At 42.4% G+C, this 18,082-nt stretch overlaps 1 protein-coding gene across 4 annotated transcripts in view; it reads left to right on the top strand.

The window, feature by feature from the left end:
- Positions 1-18,082, top strand: part of cadpsa (Ca2+-dependent activator protein for secretion a) — a 93,845-nt gene that overhangs the window by 56,411 nt on the left and 19,352 nt on the right. For 2 of the 4 annotated variants that reach the window (XM_072451617.1, XM_072451616.1), the window contains 10 exons: positions 45-151; positions 4,635-4,791; positions 8,287-8,428; positions 9,047-9,181; positions 10,561-10,716; positions 11,727-11,874; positions 14,184-14,258; positions 14,515-14,598; positions 15,092-15,124; positions 16,332-16,439. In XM_072451617.1, the coding sequence (XP_072307718.1) occupies positions 45-151; positions 4,635-4,791; positions 8,287-8,428; positions 9,047-9,181; positions 10,561-10,716; positions 11,727-11,874; positions 14,184-14,258; positions 14,515-14,598; positions 15,092-15,124; positions 16,332-16,439 (1,145 nt within the window). The remainder of the gene's footprint in view (positions 1-44; positions 152-4,634; positions 4,792-8,286; positions 8,429-9,046; positions 9,182-10,560; positions 10,717-11,726; positions 11,875-14,183; positions 14,259-14,514; positions 14,599-15,091; positions 15,125-16,331; positions 16,440-18,082) is intronic. The other 2 variants (XM_072451619.1, XM_072451618.1) reach the window with 1 other exon arrangement.

Below are 18,082 nucleotides of genomic sequence, written 5' to 3'. Positions count from 1 at the left end.
ACGGATGTTACTGCGTTAACTAACCGTTGCACTTTGTGCTCCAGAGAATGTAGGGCGGTTAGTCACTCCTGCCAAAAAACTGGAGGACACCATTCGTCTGTCTGAGCTGGTGATTGAGGTGCTACAGCAGAATGAAGAGCATCATGCTGAGGTGAGGGCTATGCACTCACACTACATCATAAACATGTCTACAAAAAGAGTCAAACAACATCTGGAGTGTAGAGTTTCAACAAAGCATATTCCCCAAGGAAACAGGTGTACTGCATTTTTTCCCATTCCCCATTAAGCTTCTGTAAATAATATTTTCTAAATTAGACAAATATAATGTGTGTTGAATTGAATGAATACATCATTTTATGTTGTGGCACCACAGAACCCCACATTCTACACTTTTAAGTTGAGTTTTCAGGCAGAATGAGATTCTGTAACAATTGCTTTGCCTGTCCCCTGTAGAGATGTACAAATCAGAAATGACAATATCAGCAGGAAGAAACAGAGTCTTTATGAATGTAGAATATTGTTATTTCATGTGTTTATGTGGCTCAGAGATCCTGCTGATCTCATTACGTATGCGGCACAATGACTGCAGCATATCACCTGCTTTGAACATTTGTAAACGTTCAAATACAACCAGCATTCAAATATGAAGAGGTTAATAAATGACATATACTGTTTGTATTTTGCCATTTGTATTCACCTACTCGTTCTCTGCTTTTGTTTTCAACGGTTTTGTGAACAGGGAAAAGAGGTATGTGACTGTTTTAGTCATGTCAGCCCCATGTCCAATCTCCCACTCTCCAAAAAACATGGCGCGCATGCTCCCATGGCATGTTTCCACTGAGCAGTGACAATCGAACATTCCCTGCTGCAAAGCAAACTTAATTATCAATATTCATGCACTAGAGAGATGTTTCTAACTCGACATGCACTGTACCGTTCAGTGGAAACATGGCTTCACTGATAGCTATAACAAACCTTTATTTTCTCAACATTTCCGTCCCTTTGAGATTGTGCATAAGGCAAAACCTTGGCGATGATACTGAGGAGCACATGCATAGGCAGCCTGTTTAAAACCATGTGATCCGTCTGTCGAAAACAAGGTTAAGACCTTTGCCTTGTTTTCCTGTGTTGAGAAAACTCCTGTTGGAAGATGCAGACGTCTCAAAGTTTAGCATGAGCACTTCTTCACTGCTTTACAATATCTTGGTCGAGCAAATTTTTAAATCATTTCTAAATGTTAAGTAAAAGTACATTAGGAAAAGTGAATTGAGCTATGTAAAAGCCCTCGTATACTGCACCTTTATTGACCAAATGAATCCCCGTGTTCCTTCTACTCTATGAGACAACTCCATCTTCAAAATGGCTTTTCTTGGCACATAATTCAGACATTGCCCTACATCATCTTCACTACTTTTACGCAAGTGTGATTAAGAAGAATGGGTTAAACCATACTCACATTGCATAAAGTGGGCTTTTTTTTCACCCATCCCGGCCCCTGCCCCTGGAGCAGACCAGGCATGCCCCTCGTCATGACACCAACCTCAGAGCTCACTGCAGCACTCTGTCACTCTGACGCTGGTGGAATCCTTGTGTGCCGCAATGTAATTCACTCTTTAATTCACTACTGTTGAAACTGTTGAAACGCTAAACAAAGGAGGGATCAACTAAAGTCTCACATGATGCAATTATATTTTAAACTGCGTGAACAAAAGACCATATTTTCTACTTTACTACTACATTATTCTAATATTAATATCTAGTTTTCTCTTTTTAGCATAATAACTATATTCAATGATAACAATAATAATAATAAAACGTTTTAAACTTTATTTATAAGTGACATTAAGCACATCCCACCCACAACGCCTGACTCACCCAACCAAACAACCCACCCACAGACACAGTCAGCTCTTAAATGTGGAATCACTGCCTTCACTTTGCCTTCAAGCTTACTTATATGTATCTTTTTATGGATACAATATTATAATATAAAAAGCATTATTATTTGGAGAGGACATTGAACACGAATGGACCCAATGCCCGTTGCTTTGTACTTACTTGCAATTATAACAAATAGAAATATAAAAACAGACTCCATGTCATACTGCTGCACTGAAATGCCACTTAAGACCTTTGGCCTTTCAGTTCTGCATTTTTTAACAGGAAGTTAATGGGTCTGTTTCTATTATTAAGCTGTTTTAAATCAAAATTGCAGTTTATATTGAACAAAATGGAAAATCATGATGTGCATTTGTTATATTTGAATACTAAATACCTAATCATCACAAAAAAAGCGCAATTTGTCTTTAATACAAATCTACCTAAATATAATATAAATACTACATGTAAAAATGTGTAATACAAAATCCTGCAGATGATTAAACTAACAGTGTCATGGATACAAATCTATCTAAATATGATATAAATAATACATGTAAAAATATGTATTACAAAATCCTGCAGATGATTAAACTAACATCTGACAGTTCCACTCCTTTACCTCCTTTCCTCCTCTTCACACACACTCTACAGCGGTTACATGTGGCACACAACACATTGATATTTTGGCCAGTGTTCCTGGGCTGAGATCCCCCACGGCAAATGCATGTGACCCCTTCAGCAGCGCCTTGATCCAGGCCCCTGGGTGCATTCACATTACAGCGTTGACAGCTTGATGTGAATGAGCACACCCCGCGGCTGCTCTGGGGCCTGTGTCGGTCGCCCACAGCAGCACTTGTATTTTTGCTGTGCATGAAAACCACTCCAGTGCAGCGACGACGGGAGGACGAGTGTCTGAGGAGCTCCCTGCCAGGCCTGCTGTTCCCTCCGAAGTGTGGGAGTCTGCGTGCCCAAGCGCTGTTCTCCCTGCTCCCACTCCACCAGACGTACGCCCCGGGGATCAATTAGAGCCACAACTTTAATTTAGATGGTGAAAAGTGACAGAAAAGCTGAGGTTCTTAAAGTGTAGACCATTGGCTTCCTTCTGGATGTAATTAAGTATCAGGCTACAAACCTCAGATAAGTTATGTGTACTCTGTGTAACTTTTCCTAATTGAGTGTCTGCCACCTGCTTGTCCCCATGGAGACGCTACTGCTCTGCCAGAAATGTTCCACAGCATCGCACTGAGCGTATCCGGCATTCGTTTCATTTCCGGTGTGTGAATTACGTTGAAAAAACACGCATTCTTGCTGTGAACGGGGTCGTCCCTCCATAGATCTGACCTGTCATCTGTTTCCGTCTCCGTGGAGATATGTTCAATACCATACTGTGGAATATTCAAGGCAAAGCAATAACGTGTCAATGGGAATAAGCAGTTACTTAGAAGAGTTCATTTGCAAAAGCAGATATCAGAATCAGAATAAAGTTTATTGCCAATTGTCAATGAACAGGATTCACGGACATAGGAACTTGTCCTGGCACAAACATCAAACACTGAACAATGAATACAAAAACAATGGACAATAAATAACTGCCAGGTATTAAAAATAGGTAAGCAGAGTTAAAAATAGGTTCTGGTCCGGATAGACCTTAGCCTCCTGCCTGAGGGGAGTAGCCTCCTGCCTGAGGGGAGTGGCCTCCTGCCTGAGGGGAGTGGCCTCCTGCCTGAGGGGAGTGGCCTCCTGTCTGAGGGGAGTGGCCTCCTGTCTGAGGGGAGTGGTGCCGGGTGAGAAGGGTCAGCTGTGATCCGACCTGTTTGTCCCAGAGCCCTGGAGACGTACAGGTCCTGCAGAGATGGAAGTTCGCGGCCGATCACCTTCCCAGCAGAGGGCGCTGTAGTCTCTGTTTGTCCCTGGCTGTGGCTCCAGCGTTCCACACGGTGATGGAGGAGGTGATGGAGGAGGTGATGGAGGAGGTGAGGATGGACTCAGTGATGGCCGTGTAGAGCTGCACCATCATCTCCGCTGGCAGCTTTGCTTTCTTCAGCTGCCGCAGGAAGTACATCCTCTGCTGGGCCTTCCCAGTGAGGGAGCTGATGGTGGGCCCCCACTTGAGGCCCTGAGTGATGGTGATACCGAGAAAGCGGAGGGAGTCCACAGTGGCGATGGGGGAGCCCGAGATGACGAGGGGGGGTTGGGGGGCTTTACCTTTCTTGAAGTCCACGATCATCTCCACTGTCTCCTGGTTGTTGAGCTCCAGGTTGTTACCGCTGCACCAGGACACCAGCCGCTCCACCTCCTCCTGTAGACGGACTCATCCCCGTCTGAGATGAGCCTGGCGAGGGTGGTGTCGTCCACAAACTTTATTAGTTTTACGGAGGCGTGGCTGGAGGTGCAGCAGTTCGTGTACAGGGAGAAGAGCAGGGGAGAAAGATATCTATGTTCGGAAAGTTTTGTTCTTTTTGATACCCGTAAAGTTGAGGGGATTTTCTCAAGAAGGGAAGGAATAATATTGTTATGGTACAAAAATAGAGTTGGCTGCTGAAAAGAGTTATGGCACTTATCTGTTTTTGCAAATGCACCCTAGCGTACCTTTAAGTTCCGGACAATCATTGGCTTTTACAGTTGATATCGACAGTTGTATGGTAAACAATATTCACGCTCCGCTCCACTCCATCTCTTTTAGGAATATTAAAACGTCTATCCTGCACAAATCGTTCGCGGTAAACCTCGTCTAACACGGTGTCTCTCTGAAGGCCTTTGCCTGGTGGTCGGACCTGATGGTGGAACACGCGGAGACCTTCATGTGCCTGTACGCCGTGGACATGGACGCGGCGCTGGAGGTGCAGCCCCCCGACAGCTGGGACAGTTTCCCCCTCTTCCAGTTGCTCAACGACGTCCTCAGGATTGACTGTGAGTGACCGACGCTTCAACGCAACACGATTTCACACGTCACAAACGCTGATGGAAAGTGCAGGGGCGAATCGGTTGTGTACATGTGACATCGTTTGTGGTTTCGCTGTCGGATTGCAGACGTTTGACCTGGTTTGTGGTTAATATCCCTGTAATTATTGGCCCTCATCTGTCACAATAGTCAATGTGTTTTCTGTTAGTTTGAAGAAACAACGTGAAATGATGTTTTCTCCATAGCTGCAGAAAGCAGTGCCCACAAGATTTACGGTAATATGGCAAGTTTATGGAGCCAAATCCACATAAATGATGATAAAGTTCAATATTTGTAGATCATTTGGTTATTTCTTTCCGTATCAGTGAATCTTTCTCCAAAGTCCAAATCCAAACATATAATTCACTCTCATGATTTAAAGTCCTTCCAAGGATGCCACCACTTTATGATTCCATGTGATAGACCCAGTAATTACGGAGCTTTGTCGAGATGTTTTGACAGTTTAACAGCAATTTCTGGCCTGGCCTTATTGTATATACTGTCCTTCAGCTCAACGTTAAACTATGGGCAGATTAGACTGTACTGACATCATCTGAATGCAACCTGTCAAACTCATAAATCCATAAATGTTTTGCTGTTGTTCACGGGGGTTAAAATGTGGGTGGCCAGAAAGTACATACATTTGGGGTGGTAAGTATTATTTGACCCACTGGAATTATAATTATTATGTGCAACAATTTACGTGTCCTATACTGCTTTTGGATGTCCTTCCACAGAAGAATATTTAACAAAACAGACCATATTTCCTCTATTTTAGACACATTTTTCACAGGCTCCAGCTGGTTTAAATGCATGCTTTTCGTTTGCTTTTACTTTATTATTTATTCTGCTGCACTCTCCTCAAACATGGTCATAGCTATTGTACCTACAAGTTTCTTTTATTTTTTGCTCTACCTGCTCATTGAAGTTATTTTTGTTTTTTTATTGCATGCTTCTATTCCCTTTCTATTCTTAAACTGTGCGTTGCAACATTGAAATTGTGGGGCAAACAAAGGTTCTCTTATCGTATCTCTTTAGAGTTATTGTACTCGTGAGCTTGTCCAGTCTAATAATGTGAGATGAAGGATGGCTTGAGCAAATTAAATGCATTCTGTTGACTATTTAGACTATTTAGTTGATATTTAAAATGTCCCTGCACTAATGACTGTGGCGCTGAGAGAAAAGCAACTGTTTTAGAGCATCGGATCCATGCAATTGCGCCCTTTTTCCTAATGGTGTCTCCGCTTCCTCCTCTCAGCTTGTGTCCCCTTAGACGCTGGTTCTTCTCCCATCTGTTGGTTCGCGGCAGTGACCCAGGGCACGTCCACACTGTCCTCCGAGTGCGCGTGTGTGATAAACATAATGAGCAGGTTGTACCACTGGTTGCCGTCGGCCAGTCATGTCTTTAATGAAGAGCGCGCGTTGCCTGCAGGAGCTTTGTGCATGTAAAAGATACACTCTCCGGTCTTCTTCTGCAGCCTAGCTCCGTCTGCGGGGTGCTAATTGTCCTCGGGGAACGCTTCCCCTTTTCACTTTGTCAGTCGGGAGTCAAGGAGAAGGCAGAGCGAGGTGCACTTATGCGGCGTCTGAAAGGAGACGATTGTTCTGTTCATTTGTTAGTGGGAACAAATTGGCCCCCATTCTCTTTTTTTTGTAGTGGCAGTTGTGTTAAACTGAACGCGCGGGGCCGGTGTGGCCACAGAGGCGGTTAATGGGCTTTGCATTAGCTCTCAGTTGAATGAGAGTCGTTGCATAGAGGTGGGAAATATAATGACATTTAGATGATATTGTGACTGTTGTTTTGACGATACGCAACGTTTAAATATCAAGTATATGAAAAAAAGTGATGTTGTAAACTACCATATAAGGGTATTCTGTGTATTTCACATAATTATAATCAAACCTCAGCTAATATGTTTAAAGACATGTTTTTTAACATGTTGGCTTGGCTTTGCTGGTGATAATATCGTCTGACATTCATTTTTGATATACTTGAATCTCCAAAAATCAATCCGTCAACAGTCAGTTATCCCTATTATGGACCATCTTTGCAAAAATACCCTATTATCTGTTATTAAAATCTGTATAAGTTTATGTATGAGTCTATTATAGTAATATTTTATCAGCTCATTACACGTTGACACTTACGTACTGTGCAGCAGATTCCAGTTTTTTATATTTTTTAAGGGAACTTTATTGAAGATCCATTTTTTTCTGCCACTCTTTTCTGCCACTTGTGTCTCATCAGAATAAGATAAGATAAGATAAGATAAGATAATCCTTTATTGTCCCACATGGGGAAATTTCATTGGTGCAACGCAGGTAGATACAGAGGTAGATACAGAAGAACAGATCACTTATAGGAAGTCTGAAAAAACACTTTCAGTAGAAGATCTCCTATAAATAAATAAAAACTCCCATAGACAAATAAATACATAAATACCATTGCATGTGATCCCGACAGTAATTGCACATGAATATGTGAATGCAGTACACGTCAAAGTGGTAAGATGTCCCCTGCCTCACCCTGGCGCCACAGCAGTCAGCTCTGTTGTGATAGAGGCATCTTTTCCACAGAAGGTTATCCGCAGCGCTGCCCCGCAGCGGTACACTTATGGAGCAGTAAATAGCCTTAGCCGCGGACAGGCCTTGATGTGGGGATGCCATTGGAGGAGTTAATGAGGTCTAAAGTAATGGTAGAGCGGACGGCGGCGGCGAGCCCCGTGAACTCACTCCTGGACACAACACATCCAAGTGGACAGCAGCCGCTCAAGTGGCTAATTGGACGCGTGGCAATCAGGGAACACAACAAACATGGCACCTACTGTGTATCATCGACCTTGAGTCCAGTGCCAGCACACACACACGCGCACACACACACACACGCACACACACAGGGATACACACACACACAGAAACACACACACAGGGATACACACACAAACACACACACACAGAGAGACACACACACAGGCACATGCTCAGAGGGGGAGAGAAAACAAAGAGCGAGAGAGAGGAGCGGCACACCCTGCATGGAGCCGTGAGCCATCACTTTATCTCCTGTGGTCTTTTCGCTGTTGTCTTTTTAGCAGTTGGAAGCTGACGAAGACCCAGGGACAGTGTTAAGGCTGGGTTTGATAAATAAACATTTTCAGACAAGCACGAGACGTTCCCTCGTGCTATTTTGGCTTTGAACATAATTTAGTGTTTGTAATGCTCACCTTGCCTCTAGTCATCCTCTCCCAACGCAGGCAAACAACTCCTACTCCTAATATGGTTGGATGGACAGAATCAACTTTTATTGTCCTAGAGGAAAATGTGTCTTATTAACCCGGCCGTGCTTCTGTCGCCGGTTGTGTCGGGTGAAAGAACGATGCAGCAGGTTGTGAAGTGCGAACCGGACGTATCACATGTAACATTCGCGATACCAATGTAGCCGGGACCGGTGTGTTATCCCGTTGCAGATAACCTGTGCAACGGGAAGTTCCACAAACACCTGCAGGACATGTACGCCCCCCTGGTGGTGCGCTACGTGGACCTCATGGAGTCGTCCATCGCTCAGTCCATCCACAGGGGCTTCGAGCGAGAGTCGTGGGAGCCGGTCAAGTGAGTACTGAAAGAAACAAAAAATATATGCATTTATTTATATGCACCTTCATATGTGTATAAAACCAAGACAAAAATAAAACTATTATTATTTTTAATTATTTTTTTACCTAGCTTTGACAGATTAGATTTAATAATACTACTAATAATTAATAATAATACATTTTATAATACAATTCATCACTTTGTTTGTGCACCGGTCAGGAAATTATTCAATGCTTTTATAGATCAGGACAATGAATCACAATCAAGATAAAATTACAGTTAAATATTTTGCAATTATTAAACATCAAAGGCTGAATTTTTATTTTTTTCATGGGGTAATAGAACGATCTTTATGAGGAAAATAACTAAATAACCTTGTAGTTCAGACATCAGCAATTCATATTTAAACCTTGTCTCAAATGTTAACGCTCCTGAATGTATTTAAAATGTATATATGTTGATGAATGTGAAATAACCGGCCAGCGTCAGCATCAAACCATCACTGGAATCCATTTAAACTCTTGATTCACTGCGAAACCATTGCTAATGCACAAGCGGCGCATTTGACATGTCTCATTTGTAGAGCGAGGAGTGAACTCTCTTACAGTTTTGTGCTTGTGCGTGTCTTCACAGGACTGTAACAAGCACTCTGCCCAGTGTCAGCCTCCAAATGCCCAAAGTCCCAAATGTCACAGTGCCAAGCGTTAACCTCGCACAAATGGCCAGCTTTACCGCAGCCAACTGGATGACAGCTAATAGTGACGCAGAGTGTGTATGCGCGGGCCCGGCGGCGCACATGTCCCTGGCATGAGCGCGGCGGCTCGTCGTTGTGGACGCGGCCGCTAATGAGGCTCAGAGTCCGAGAGGGGAACATGTGCCATAGAAAAAGTGACACCCTCCGTTCCAAGTCAATTTACATACTTAACGATATTCAGTTAGTAATCTGTTATGGAAAATAGTCAAATCTGTTTCGGTGCAACTTGAACAATTCATTTGCACGTTTCGAAATTGTATTCGCCAAATATCAAACGCAACTGAATTAGTTTTCTTTATTGGCGATTTTAGTTATTTGCTTTCTTACTTACCAAAGGAACACATTAAATATGCATAGTTGGGACTGTAACAAATAGATTTGAATACACACAGAGTGACATAATACGTGCATGTATATATTTGAATTACCATGTAAAAATATATATTTCTACTAATTATAAAAACACTGCATCACCTTCAAACATTTGACTCTAAAAATATGCTAAACATTTATACTTCTGTGTATTGATGGCCTTGTACTCACAACTACTGAAATACTAAATAAAATATAAAAGATGTAGGTGATATGTTCATATGCAGAAGCTGTTATAAATGCTCCAACTGCCGGATTTGCTTCCCCTCAAAGCCATTTCTAATACTATGCAAATGAGGCTGTGAGTGATAGCTTTAATATCCTTCACTGTCTCCCAATATACTCTTAACACATCACACATAGCACTTTAAAGTCAAGTGAAACGTGCACGCCGTCAGCGGGACTGCGAGGTGTCACCGCTCCCACAGCGTCCCGCCGAGCGCGACGCCCTCACCACAGCACATCCGTCTTCATCGGGATTCACCCGCACGCACAGGCACTCGCAACTTTTACACGTTCAAAACTCGGCCCCGTATTCATCTATTCATATCTTATCCATTCATCACGTCACAAACCAAGACTGAGCGGTTTAATTTACGCTCGACGAAGATAAGAAAGTGCTTATTATGGATTTTTAAAGGAGTTCTTAAGGCTGGTGTCCATGCCAGGAGTGTGTTGCCACGGTCATGCCAGGATTCAGACATGGAACTTCCGGGGGGGAAATGGGAAGAGACCCCCACTATCTGTCTTGTAATAGGATGTGAAAAGATGAACGAAACAATATGACTTTAGTGAAATGCGCGTCTTTTCATGTCTGTTCCTGTTTGTGAACATTCCTGGTGCAATTCCAATTCTCACCCACAATGCCCTGCGCTCCTTTGCCCATCTCCTGGTTCATTGTTCATAATTTACCCAAAGCAGCTTTTCCTCAACATTTTCCAACTTAAATAGAAATATTCATAACTAATGTTCAAATAACAAACACTGTATCGTCGCTAATGCTGTCCATGTGTTTGAACAGTAACGGCTCGGGCACCTCAGAAGACCTGTTCTGGAAGCTGGACGCTCTGCAGACGTTTATCCGGGACCTGCACTGGCCGGAGGAGGAGTTTGGGAAACATCTGGAAACACGTCTCAAGCTCATGTCCAGCGACATGATCGAGTCCTGTGTCAAAAGGTACAATGCACCACCATGTATTTGTCAAATCAGCACACACGTGAAACAGATAGATGTATTTAAGGTAATGAATGACATCATCAAACACTTGCTATAATTTACAACATGGAATCATAACATGCATACTTTGAATCCTTAGGTCACTCTATCTACATTTACTGTACCAGACAGGCAGAGGTTGACAGAAATAATTAGTTGTTGAAAGATACTATCATTTTGACTTCCCTTTAATTTCTTGCTTTCATTTACGAGGACCACTTCATACAACAAAATGTAGAGTACATTTACTTAAAGAGATGTTGTCAAGTGGTGATGAAGGAGCAGAGATGATGGATAAAGGCAGAGCAAAGGGTCAAGTGAGCTGTATAAAGTCTCTGTTGCAGAATTTGAACCCTGTTTTCCCCTGGTTTGAAATAATCTGGGAAATGTAACATATTAACGGTTATTCAGATAACTATAGCATAAAGAATGTTAATATATTAATATGTTACGTTAACGTACCAGACACTTGCCACAGTTCGTTGTCTGTGCCTCATGTAGCTGAAGGTGTTACGTTAGGATATGTACACCTATTCACCATGTTCTCTAATCTGTTATTATTTTAAACTGCATTTCAAGATGAAATGTCTGTTCTTGGTCTTGGATTTTATCAAATACATTTCCCCAAAATATGCGACTTATACTCCAGTGCGACTTATATATGTTTTTCTTCTCTATTATGCATTTTTTGCCTGGTGTGACTTATATTCCGGAAAATACGGTACATAAGCTTCAATCAATCAAGATTTATCTGTATAGCGCTTTACAACAATCGAAACAAACTAACCCTAACCCTAAAACCAAAGTACAAAATAGTAAAAAAAACTTGTACTGTAATGCCCTACTGTGGAACGTTCTGGGCAAAACAACACCTCCATGGCTATACAGTGCACCTTTAACGTCACGTATTAAATGTATACTAAATGTACCAAAACAGCATTGTCCTGAACCCATCGGCCTCCTGTTTGCAGAACCCGGGCCGCCTTCGAGGTGAAGCTGCAGCGGAGCAGTCGGACCACAGACTTCCGCGTGCCCCAGTCCATCTGCACCATGTTCAACGTGATGGTCGACGCCCGGGTGCAGTCGGCCAAACTGTGCGCCATGGACGTGGGTCAGGAGGTACCGCGCTCACGTTCTCTCCGCTAACGTCTTCCTCCTTTCAGCTTTTCTCACATCAATCTCCACGTCGCGTGTCGCTTCAAATTACCTTTTTTTCTGCTGTTTTTGTCTCTCGTGAAAGTTCGGGAGTGACTGGGGTAAGTGTGGCCACAGCTTTAACGGCGCTCTCACCCATCAGCTCCCCGATGTATAATTAATCGTCAGTTTTGCCCTGCCTGTCTTCCGCTTCGTTGAATTGTTTGGATTTCATTAGCATATGTGTAGATAGCGTTGAATATAGATGGGCTCGAAGTGAGACGTTTCGGGTTTTCGCGGGATCCCATACCAATTACTGACGTGGAATTCATTATTGACAGGTTGTTCGCTGTTCTGTCGGCGCCACAAAGTCGAACAATAGGGTTTCTCACTCCCTCACGTTTTTTTTTTGTTTTTTTTTTGTTTTTTTTTTGAGAAACGGAGCAAAAGCCTGCGTTTTTTGCCAAATGTAACACTTTGAAGCGACTGAGAAAACCCCAGGGTAAACAAATTGGGTGAAGTAACTACCGGTATGTTAATGCGGGTGTTTTTGCCGGAATTCGTGCAGCGGAAATTGAAATTGGAAGAATGGATTGATAATGCAAATGCACAGTTTAAAGACCAAACGATTACGGGGACATAACGGGGCTCGGATCGATAGGAAAGTCAACGGACCAACGTAAAACTTCAGCTTTTTAATTGTGTGGCTGGTGTTGGTAGAGGATGAGGACGAGGGGAGCAGCGCAGAGGGGCGACAGTGAGAGGATGAGATGCCGAGGGGGAGACGGGAGAGGCCACGACTGGGAACGCATCTGGATCGTGGGTTCAAACGAAGGCGACCGGGCTATAATTGGGTGCAGGGGAAGTGCGGCGTGCGGCGGGGAGCAGTATCTGGAGCTGTGATGAAGGCTGAGGTGCGGTTGAGTCTTGGAGAGGAAGAGGAGGAAGAGGAGAAGGAGGAAGGAGGAGGAAGGAGGAGGAGGAGGGAGGAGGAGGCTGCAGATAGGTCTTCCTGGCTGAATTCATGGATGGATGGATCTGTCCGTTTACCTAGATTACTGTCATTACGGTAAAGCAAACTCCTAATTATGAAGTTTACGTTGAAGATCGGCATTCTTGCTTTATTCCGGCAAATTGTGTCGATAGACATTGTCCGCTGACTAACTGTACCGTATTTTCCGGACTATAAGGCGCACCGGAGTATAAGTGGCATTTTTGGGGACATTTATTTGATAAAATCCAAGATAAGAACAGAAATCTTAATCTTGAAATGCAGTTTAAAATAATAACAGATGAGAGAACATGGTGAATAGGTGTACGTATGCTAACGCTAACACCTTCAGCTACATGACGCACAGACAGAACTGTGGTAAGTGTCTGGTATGTTAACGTAACATATGAACAGTTATTCAGATAACTATAGCATAAAGAACATGCTAACAAGTTTACCAAAGCATCAGTTTTACCCCAAATCACTAAATCCATTGAATTCTTCTTCCTCTGTGTCACTTCTAAACAACTCCACAAACTCCGGAGGTAGAGGAAGTGCAGATTCTTCTTCTGCGTCGTTTAGAGCCTAGAGCGCCCTCTTGAGGTTGTCAGTGTGAAAATAATCAACACGTGAAATGCGGCCAGTGTGAAAATGACGAAAAATATCACATTTAAGTTGCTCTGGAGTATAAGTCCAGCACGCCCTGCCAAACTATGAAAAAAAGTGTAGTTATTTTTTACTTTTAATTTTTTTTGCGACTTATTGTCCGGAAATTACAGTAAGTTTGAATGCGTCTGAGCGTTGTGGTTCGATCCAATGCTTAACTCTGGTACAGGGGATCGCAAACCTTTCAAACCAAGAAGATAATCTGGCCATCCGAGTACCACCAGATCGAATACCAGACTGTATCAGGCCTAAATTATGAATAAAAATGAGGCTAAACCATGGATAATGTAGTTCTAAGTGATGATGAGCACAAAGAATGATGATAATGTTCACAGATTCGCCTCTAAATCAAACACTTACTCAACTGCAGACACGTACACGTAACACAGTTTGAGAAATACTGTGTCTAGTCAACCTAATGAATATGTATTTTGCGTATACAATCATATCCGACATAATTATTGATTTTAATTCTACTAAAATGGCTAAAACTGAACCGACACATTCATTATTCACTTAATCTTTAACAATTTAACCCCTGCATTTGACCTTGATAATGTTGAATAAGAAACGAAAAGTGAGAGCCTGTTGCTGTTGCTTGATGTCATAGTAACCAGTGTGTTGTGTGTTCCTGCAGAGACAATACCATTCTCAAATCGACAATCTGATCGAGGAGACAGTGAGGGAGATGACGACGCTGCTGGTTGCCAAGGTACAGCCTGTTCCAACGCCGTTCCAATCACGTTCTGCACTGCTTTTCCATATGCGCACAGTTTAGACTTTAAATACTGCAAGTGCCAAATGATCCGGGTGGTAAACAAACTGTGTACTTGGTTTAAAATGCAATGCACAGTTTCATAACACATTCCGTATATACATGATTATGTCTAGTCTAGTGCATATTCAATGTAAATGCAAAAAGTAACGTTACTCTCAGTTAACTTGACTTGACTTTTTTCTTTGTCCAGTTTGTGGTAATTCTAGAAAGCGTCTTAGCCAAAATCTCCAGATATGACGAAGGAACACTCTTCTCTTCTTTCCTATCTTTCACAGTAAGTACTGCACTGTCAACGTAATGTCCAACAACAGGATAAATACGTGACTTTTTTTGTTGCTGAGATTTTAGAACAGACACATCTTTTTTTAAAGACTTTTTGGCCCGTAGGCTTCATTAGACAGAGAGAAGGGAGGACATGCAGCAAACTGTCAAAGATTCAAACTCACAATGCTGCAGCCAGCGGTATTCAAATCAAAACATTGTTTGACATTGCAGCACTTTACTTTAACTCCTTATTTGAGTAAAAAGACGTTTTATTGATTTTGTTTTGAGGCGGGGAACAAACAGCCCATCAATCATTGTTTGAAATCTTAAAGGTGCCTCTGTAAATCTAGCCCCACAGCAGAGCACATTTGTTTTCTTTTTTAATACACAGTAGATGAAGTCAATATAAGCAGATTGTCTGGTCACGCCAGTGTGTCCTACACACAAAGTGTCATGTAGTCTCTGCTCAATAGTCCAAATTATGTTCTTCTTTTGACCTGCAGGTGAAAGCGGCCTCAAAGTATGTGGATGTTCCTGTAAGTGACACGTTCTCTCCTGGATTTGACGTTCAGTTGTGTTTTTGTTTTCAATTCAACAGGAAAATGCAACCAATTCATTCCTTATCTCAACATACCAATGGCCTACTTTAAATTCCCCCTAAAAGCTGCTTTGTGAATTCAAATGCAGTGTCGGATATTCTGTGAGGCCACTGTGGCTGTCTGTGTCTGCTGCGTGTACAAATATTTGACCATGCTTTCACATGTACTGCATCATCCAGATGGAGCGGTTGAGTTGTTCCGCAAATGTCCATTCATATGCATGTGGCCAGACACAGAGCAGGCGTGCCTCGTGCCGCGCACTCTGCCGCCGCGCACATTGTGACTCCATGTTGTACGACACATGGCCATTCTGTCGCTGTCGTGTGCGGCTCAGATCGGGATTAACTGCCAACACTTCGGCCGTAGCAACATGCCAAATTTCAAATTAATGCCTTGTCACAGAATGTGTTGAGGCACTGCGTACCCTGGCAGGGGTCGCACTTTCAGCCCGGCACGCTAATTGTGTTCTTAATGTACAAAATCAGACTTGTACTTGTAAAAAGAACACTCATTTGCACATTTTAACTATTGTTGCAGATGTGTTAACTAAGGTTGTGACAATAAATGCTGTGTTTGCTGAGTTTGTTCAACGGAGAGAAAGCTTCAGGTTAACAGAAAGAAGCCTCGATCTTGACTCATGGCCAAGTTTTTACCCACTTTTTTTACCTAGACTGACACAGAAACATTCATTAAGTTTACAACAGAATAAGAAGAGTCGTGTTATAGAAAGTGTTGAATTTAGTGTATTTTCAAGGAACTAACATCCCCAGTGTAGCAAACAATACATCCCTATATAATAATGACCACAAAATGATCCTATTTATTCTATTTCTACACTACAGAAAATGGAAAGTCAAACAGGAGCTCTGCTAATCTAAAGAAAAAAATATATAAAATAGTGCAGATCGAGCATTTGTGTGAGTGAGCAAACATAATGACTGCCCCTTTGTCTACTAGACTTACGGTACATCTGCACTATATATTAGATCTTGTATTAAGTTTGTGTCACTGTGCAGGAAACTCCGTTCAACTCATACATATACGCCGCTGTCGCATTTATTATATTCAAGCTACATTTGATTGTATTAATTCAAACTAAGCCAAACAAACTAACTCCACCCGTCTCTGTGCTGTGGTCCCGCAGAAGCCGGGGATGGACGTGGCCGACGGTTACGTGACGTTCGTGCGTCACTCCCAGGACATGCTGCGGGAGAAGGTCAACGAGGAGGTGTACGTCGAGAGATTATTCGATGTGAGTAAAGCACAAAGGCGATGACATTTGGATTGTGAGCCGCGGGAGGAGCAGATTAAAACCATTCAAGTCACTTTTATCAGCCCACTGTTCATGATTAGACTGCGTGATAATCTGCCCCACACCTGGCTCTCATCTCACCGCTGCAGAGGATTTAGACCGTCGCCGTGCGTCGCGTTGGAGAAGATTTAAGCAGGTTCCACACGAGCCTCTGCTGACTTTGACGGTGCAATAGAATTCTCTGCTGATCCTTTGTGTCAGAGTCATTTTACCAAACATTTCCCTTTCTGCAGTTCTTATCATGAAACAAGTAACTGTTCTCCTTCTGTATACCGTATTTTCCGGGCTAAAAGTTGCTCCTTTTTTCATAGTTTTGGCCAAGGTGCGACTTATACTCCAGAGCGACTTATGTGATATTATTCGCTATTTTCACACTGGCACCTGCAAGATTGCGCTCTAGGCTCTAAGCGACGCAGAAGAAGAATCTGCACTTCCTCTACCTCTGGAGTTTGTGGAGTTGTTTAGAAGTGACACAGAGGAAGAAGAATTCAATGGATTTAGTGATTTGGGGTAAAACTGATGCTTTGGTAAACTTGTTAGCATGTTCTTTATGCTATAGTTATCTGAATAACTGTTAATATGTTACGTTAACATACCAGACACTTACCACAGTTCTGTCTGTGCGTCATGTAGCTGAAGGTGTTAGCGTTAGCATACGTACACCTATTCACCATGTTCTCTAATCTGTTATTATTTTAAACTGTATTTCAAGATGAAATGTCTGTTCTTGGTCTTGGATTTTATCAAATAAATTTCCTCAAAAAGTGTGATTTATACTCCGGTCCGACTTATAGTCCGGAAAATATGGTACGTGTTCTCAAAGAAGATAATTATTTTTTTTTGTAACTAAAGAATACAATTGCATTTTATTTGGGACATATTATGCAAAATTGATTTAAATGATGATATTGTTTACCCTCAAGTCGTGTTTAGAGTGATTCATGCATTAGTGATCTATATAGTCTTCTTTCTGCTTTTATCGTCTCGTTTCCCCTGACGCCCGATACACATCCACCACAGTGATACATGTAGGATTCAGTCTTTTTGGCACAAAGGGAAATAATGACACTGCTCACGATTGTGCACTTTAGCTACCGTTAGCATGGCACGTGGCACCTGTGATTACTTTTACCATAATACGTGATAAATTGACAGTTATGAACGTGTAAATCCTAAATTATATTCAGTCAGAACTGCTCCACACTTCAATGGCTTCATTGCTTATTGTCGTTTATTATCCGACTATTACTACTACTACCTACTATTTTACTTTTGCCCACAAGGTCTAGTCCTGTTGTAGTTGCGGTTGTTATGACGTCTTCGCTTAAATCCGGGGGTAAAAAAACTGCAACTATCACGATGAAGCTCTTCAGGCCTCTCCTTCTGTTGTACAAATGAGCTGCAGGAGTAAGAGTTGTGCGACATCTGCCCAGTCGTGTTAACTCGTGCGCCGCTGCTGCCGCTGATCTGAGCAGGATTTCACTAAGCACTTTGTGAGTCAGCAAACACTGCCTCATCAGTTAGATCAATATAACACTTTATCTTATACCGGCTGTAACATACGAGGCGAAGAAGGATGAATT

This window comes from Eucyclogobius newberryi, unplaced genomic scaffold, assembly GCF_026437365.1.
Source record: "Eucyclogobius newberryi isolate DKJ021-1_F unplaced genomic scaffold, fEucNew1.0.hap1 SCAF_19, whole genome shotgun sequence".
In the NCBI taxonomy this organism is placed as follows: domain Eukaryota; kingdom Metazoa; phylum Chordata; class Actinopteri; order Gobiiformes; family Gobiidae; genus Eucyclogobius; species Eucyclogobius newberryi.
The sequence above is the reverse complement of the archived record's forward strand: the minus strand, read 5'-3'. Positions and strand labels throughout refer to the sequence as shown.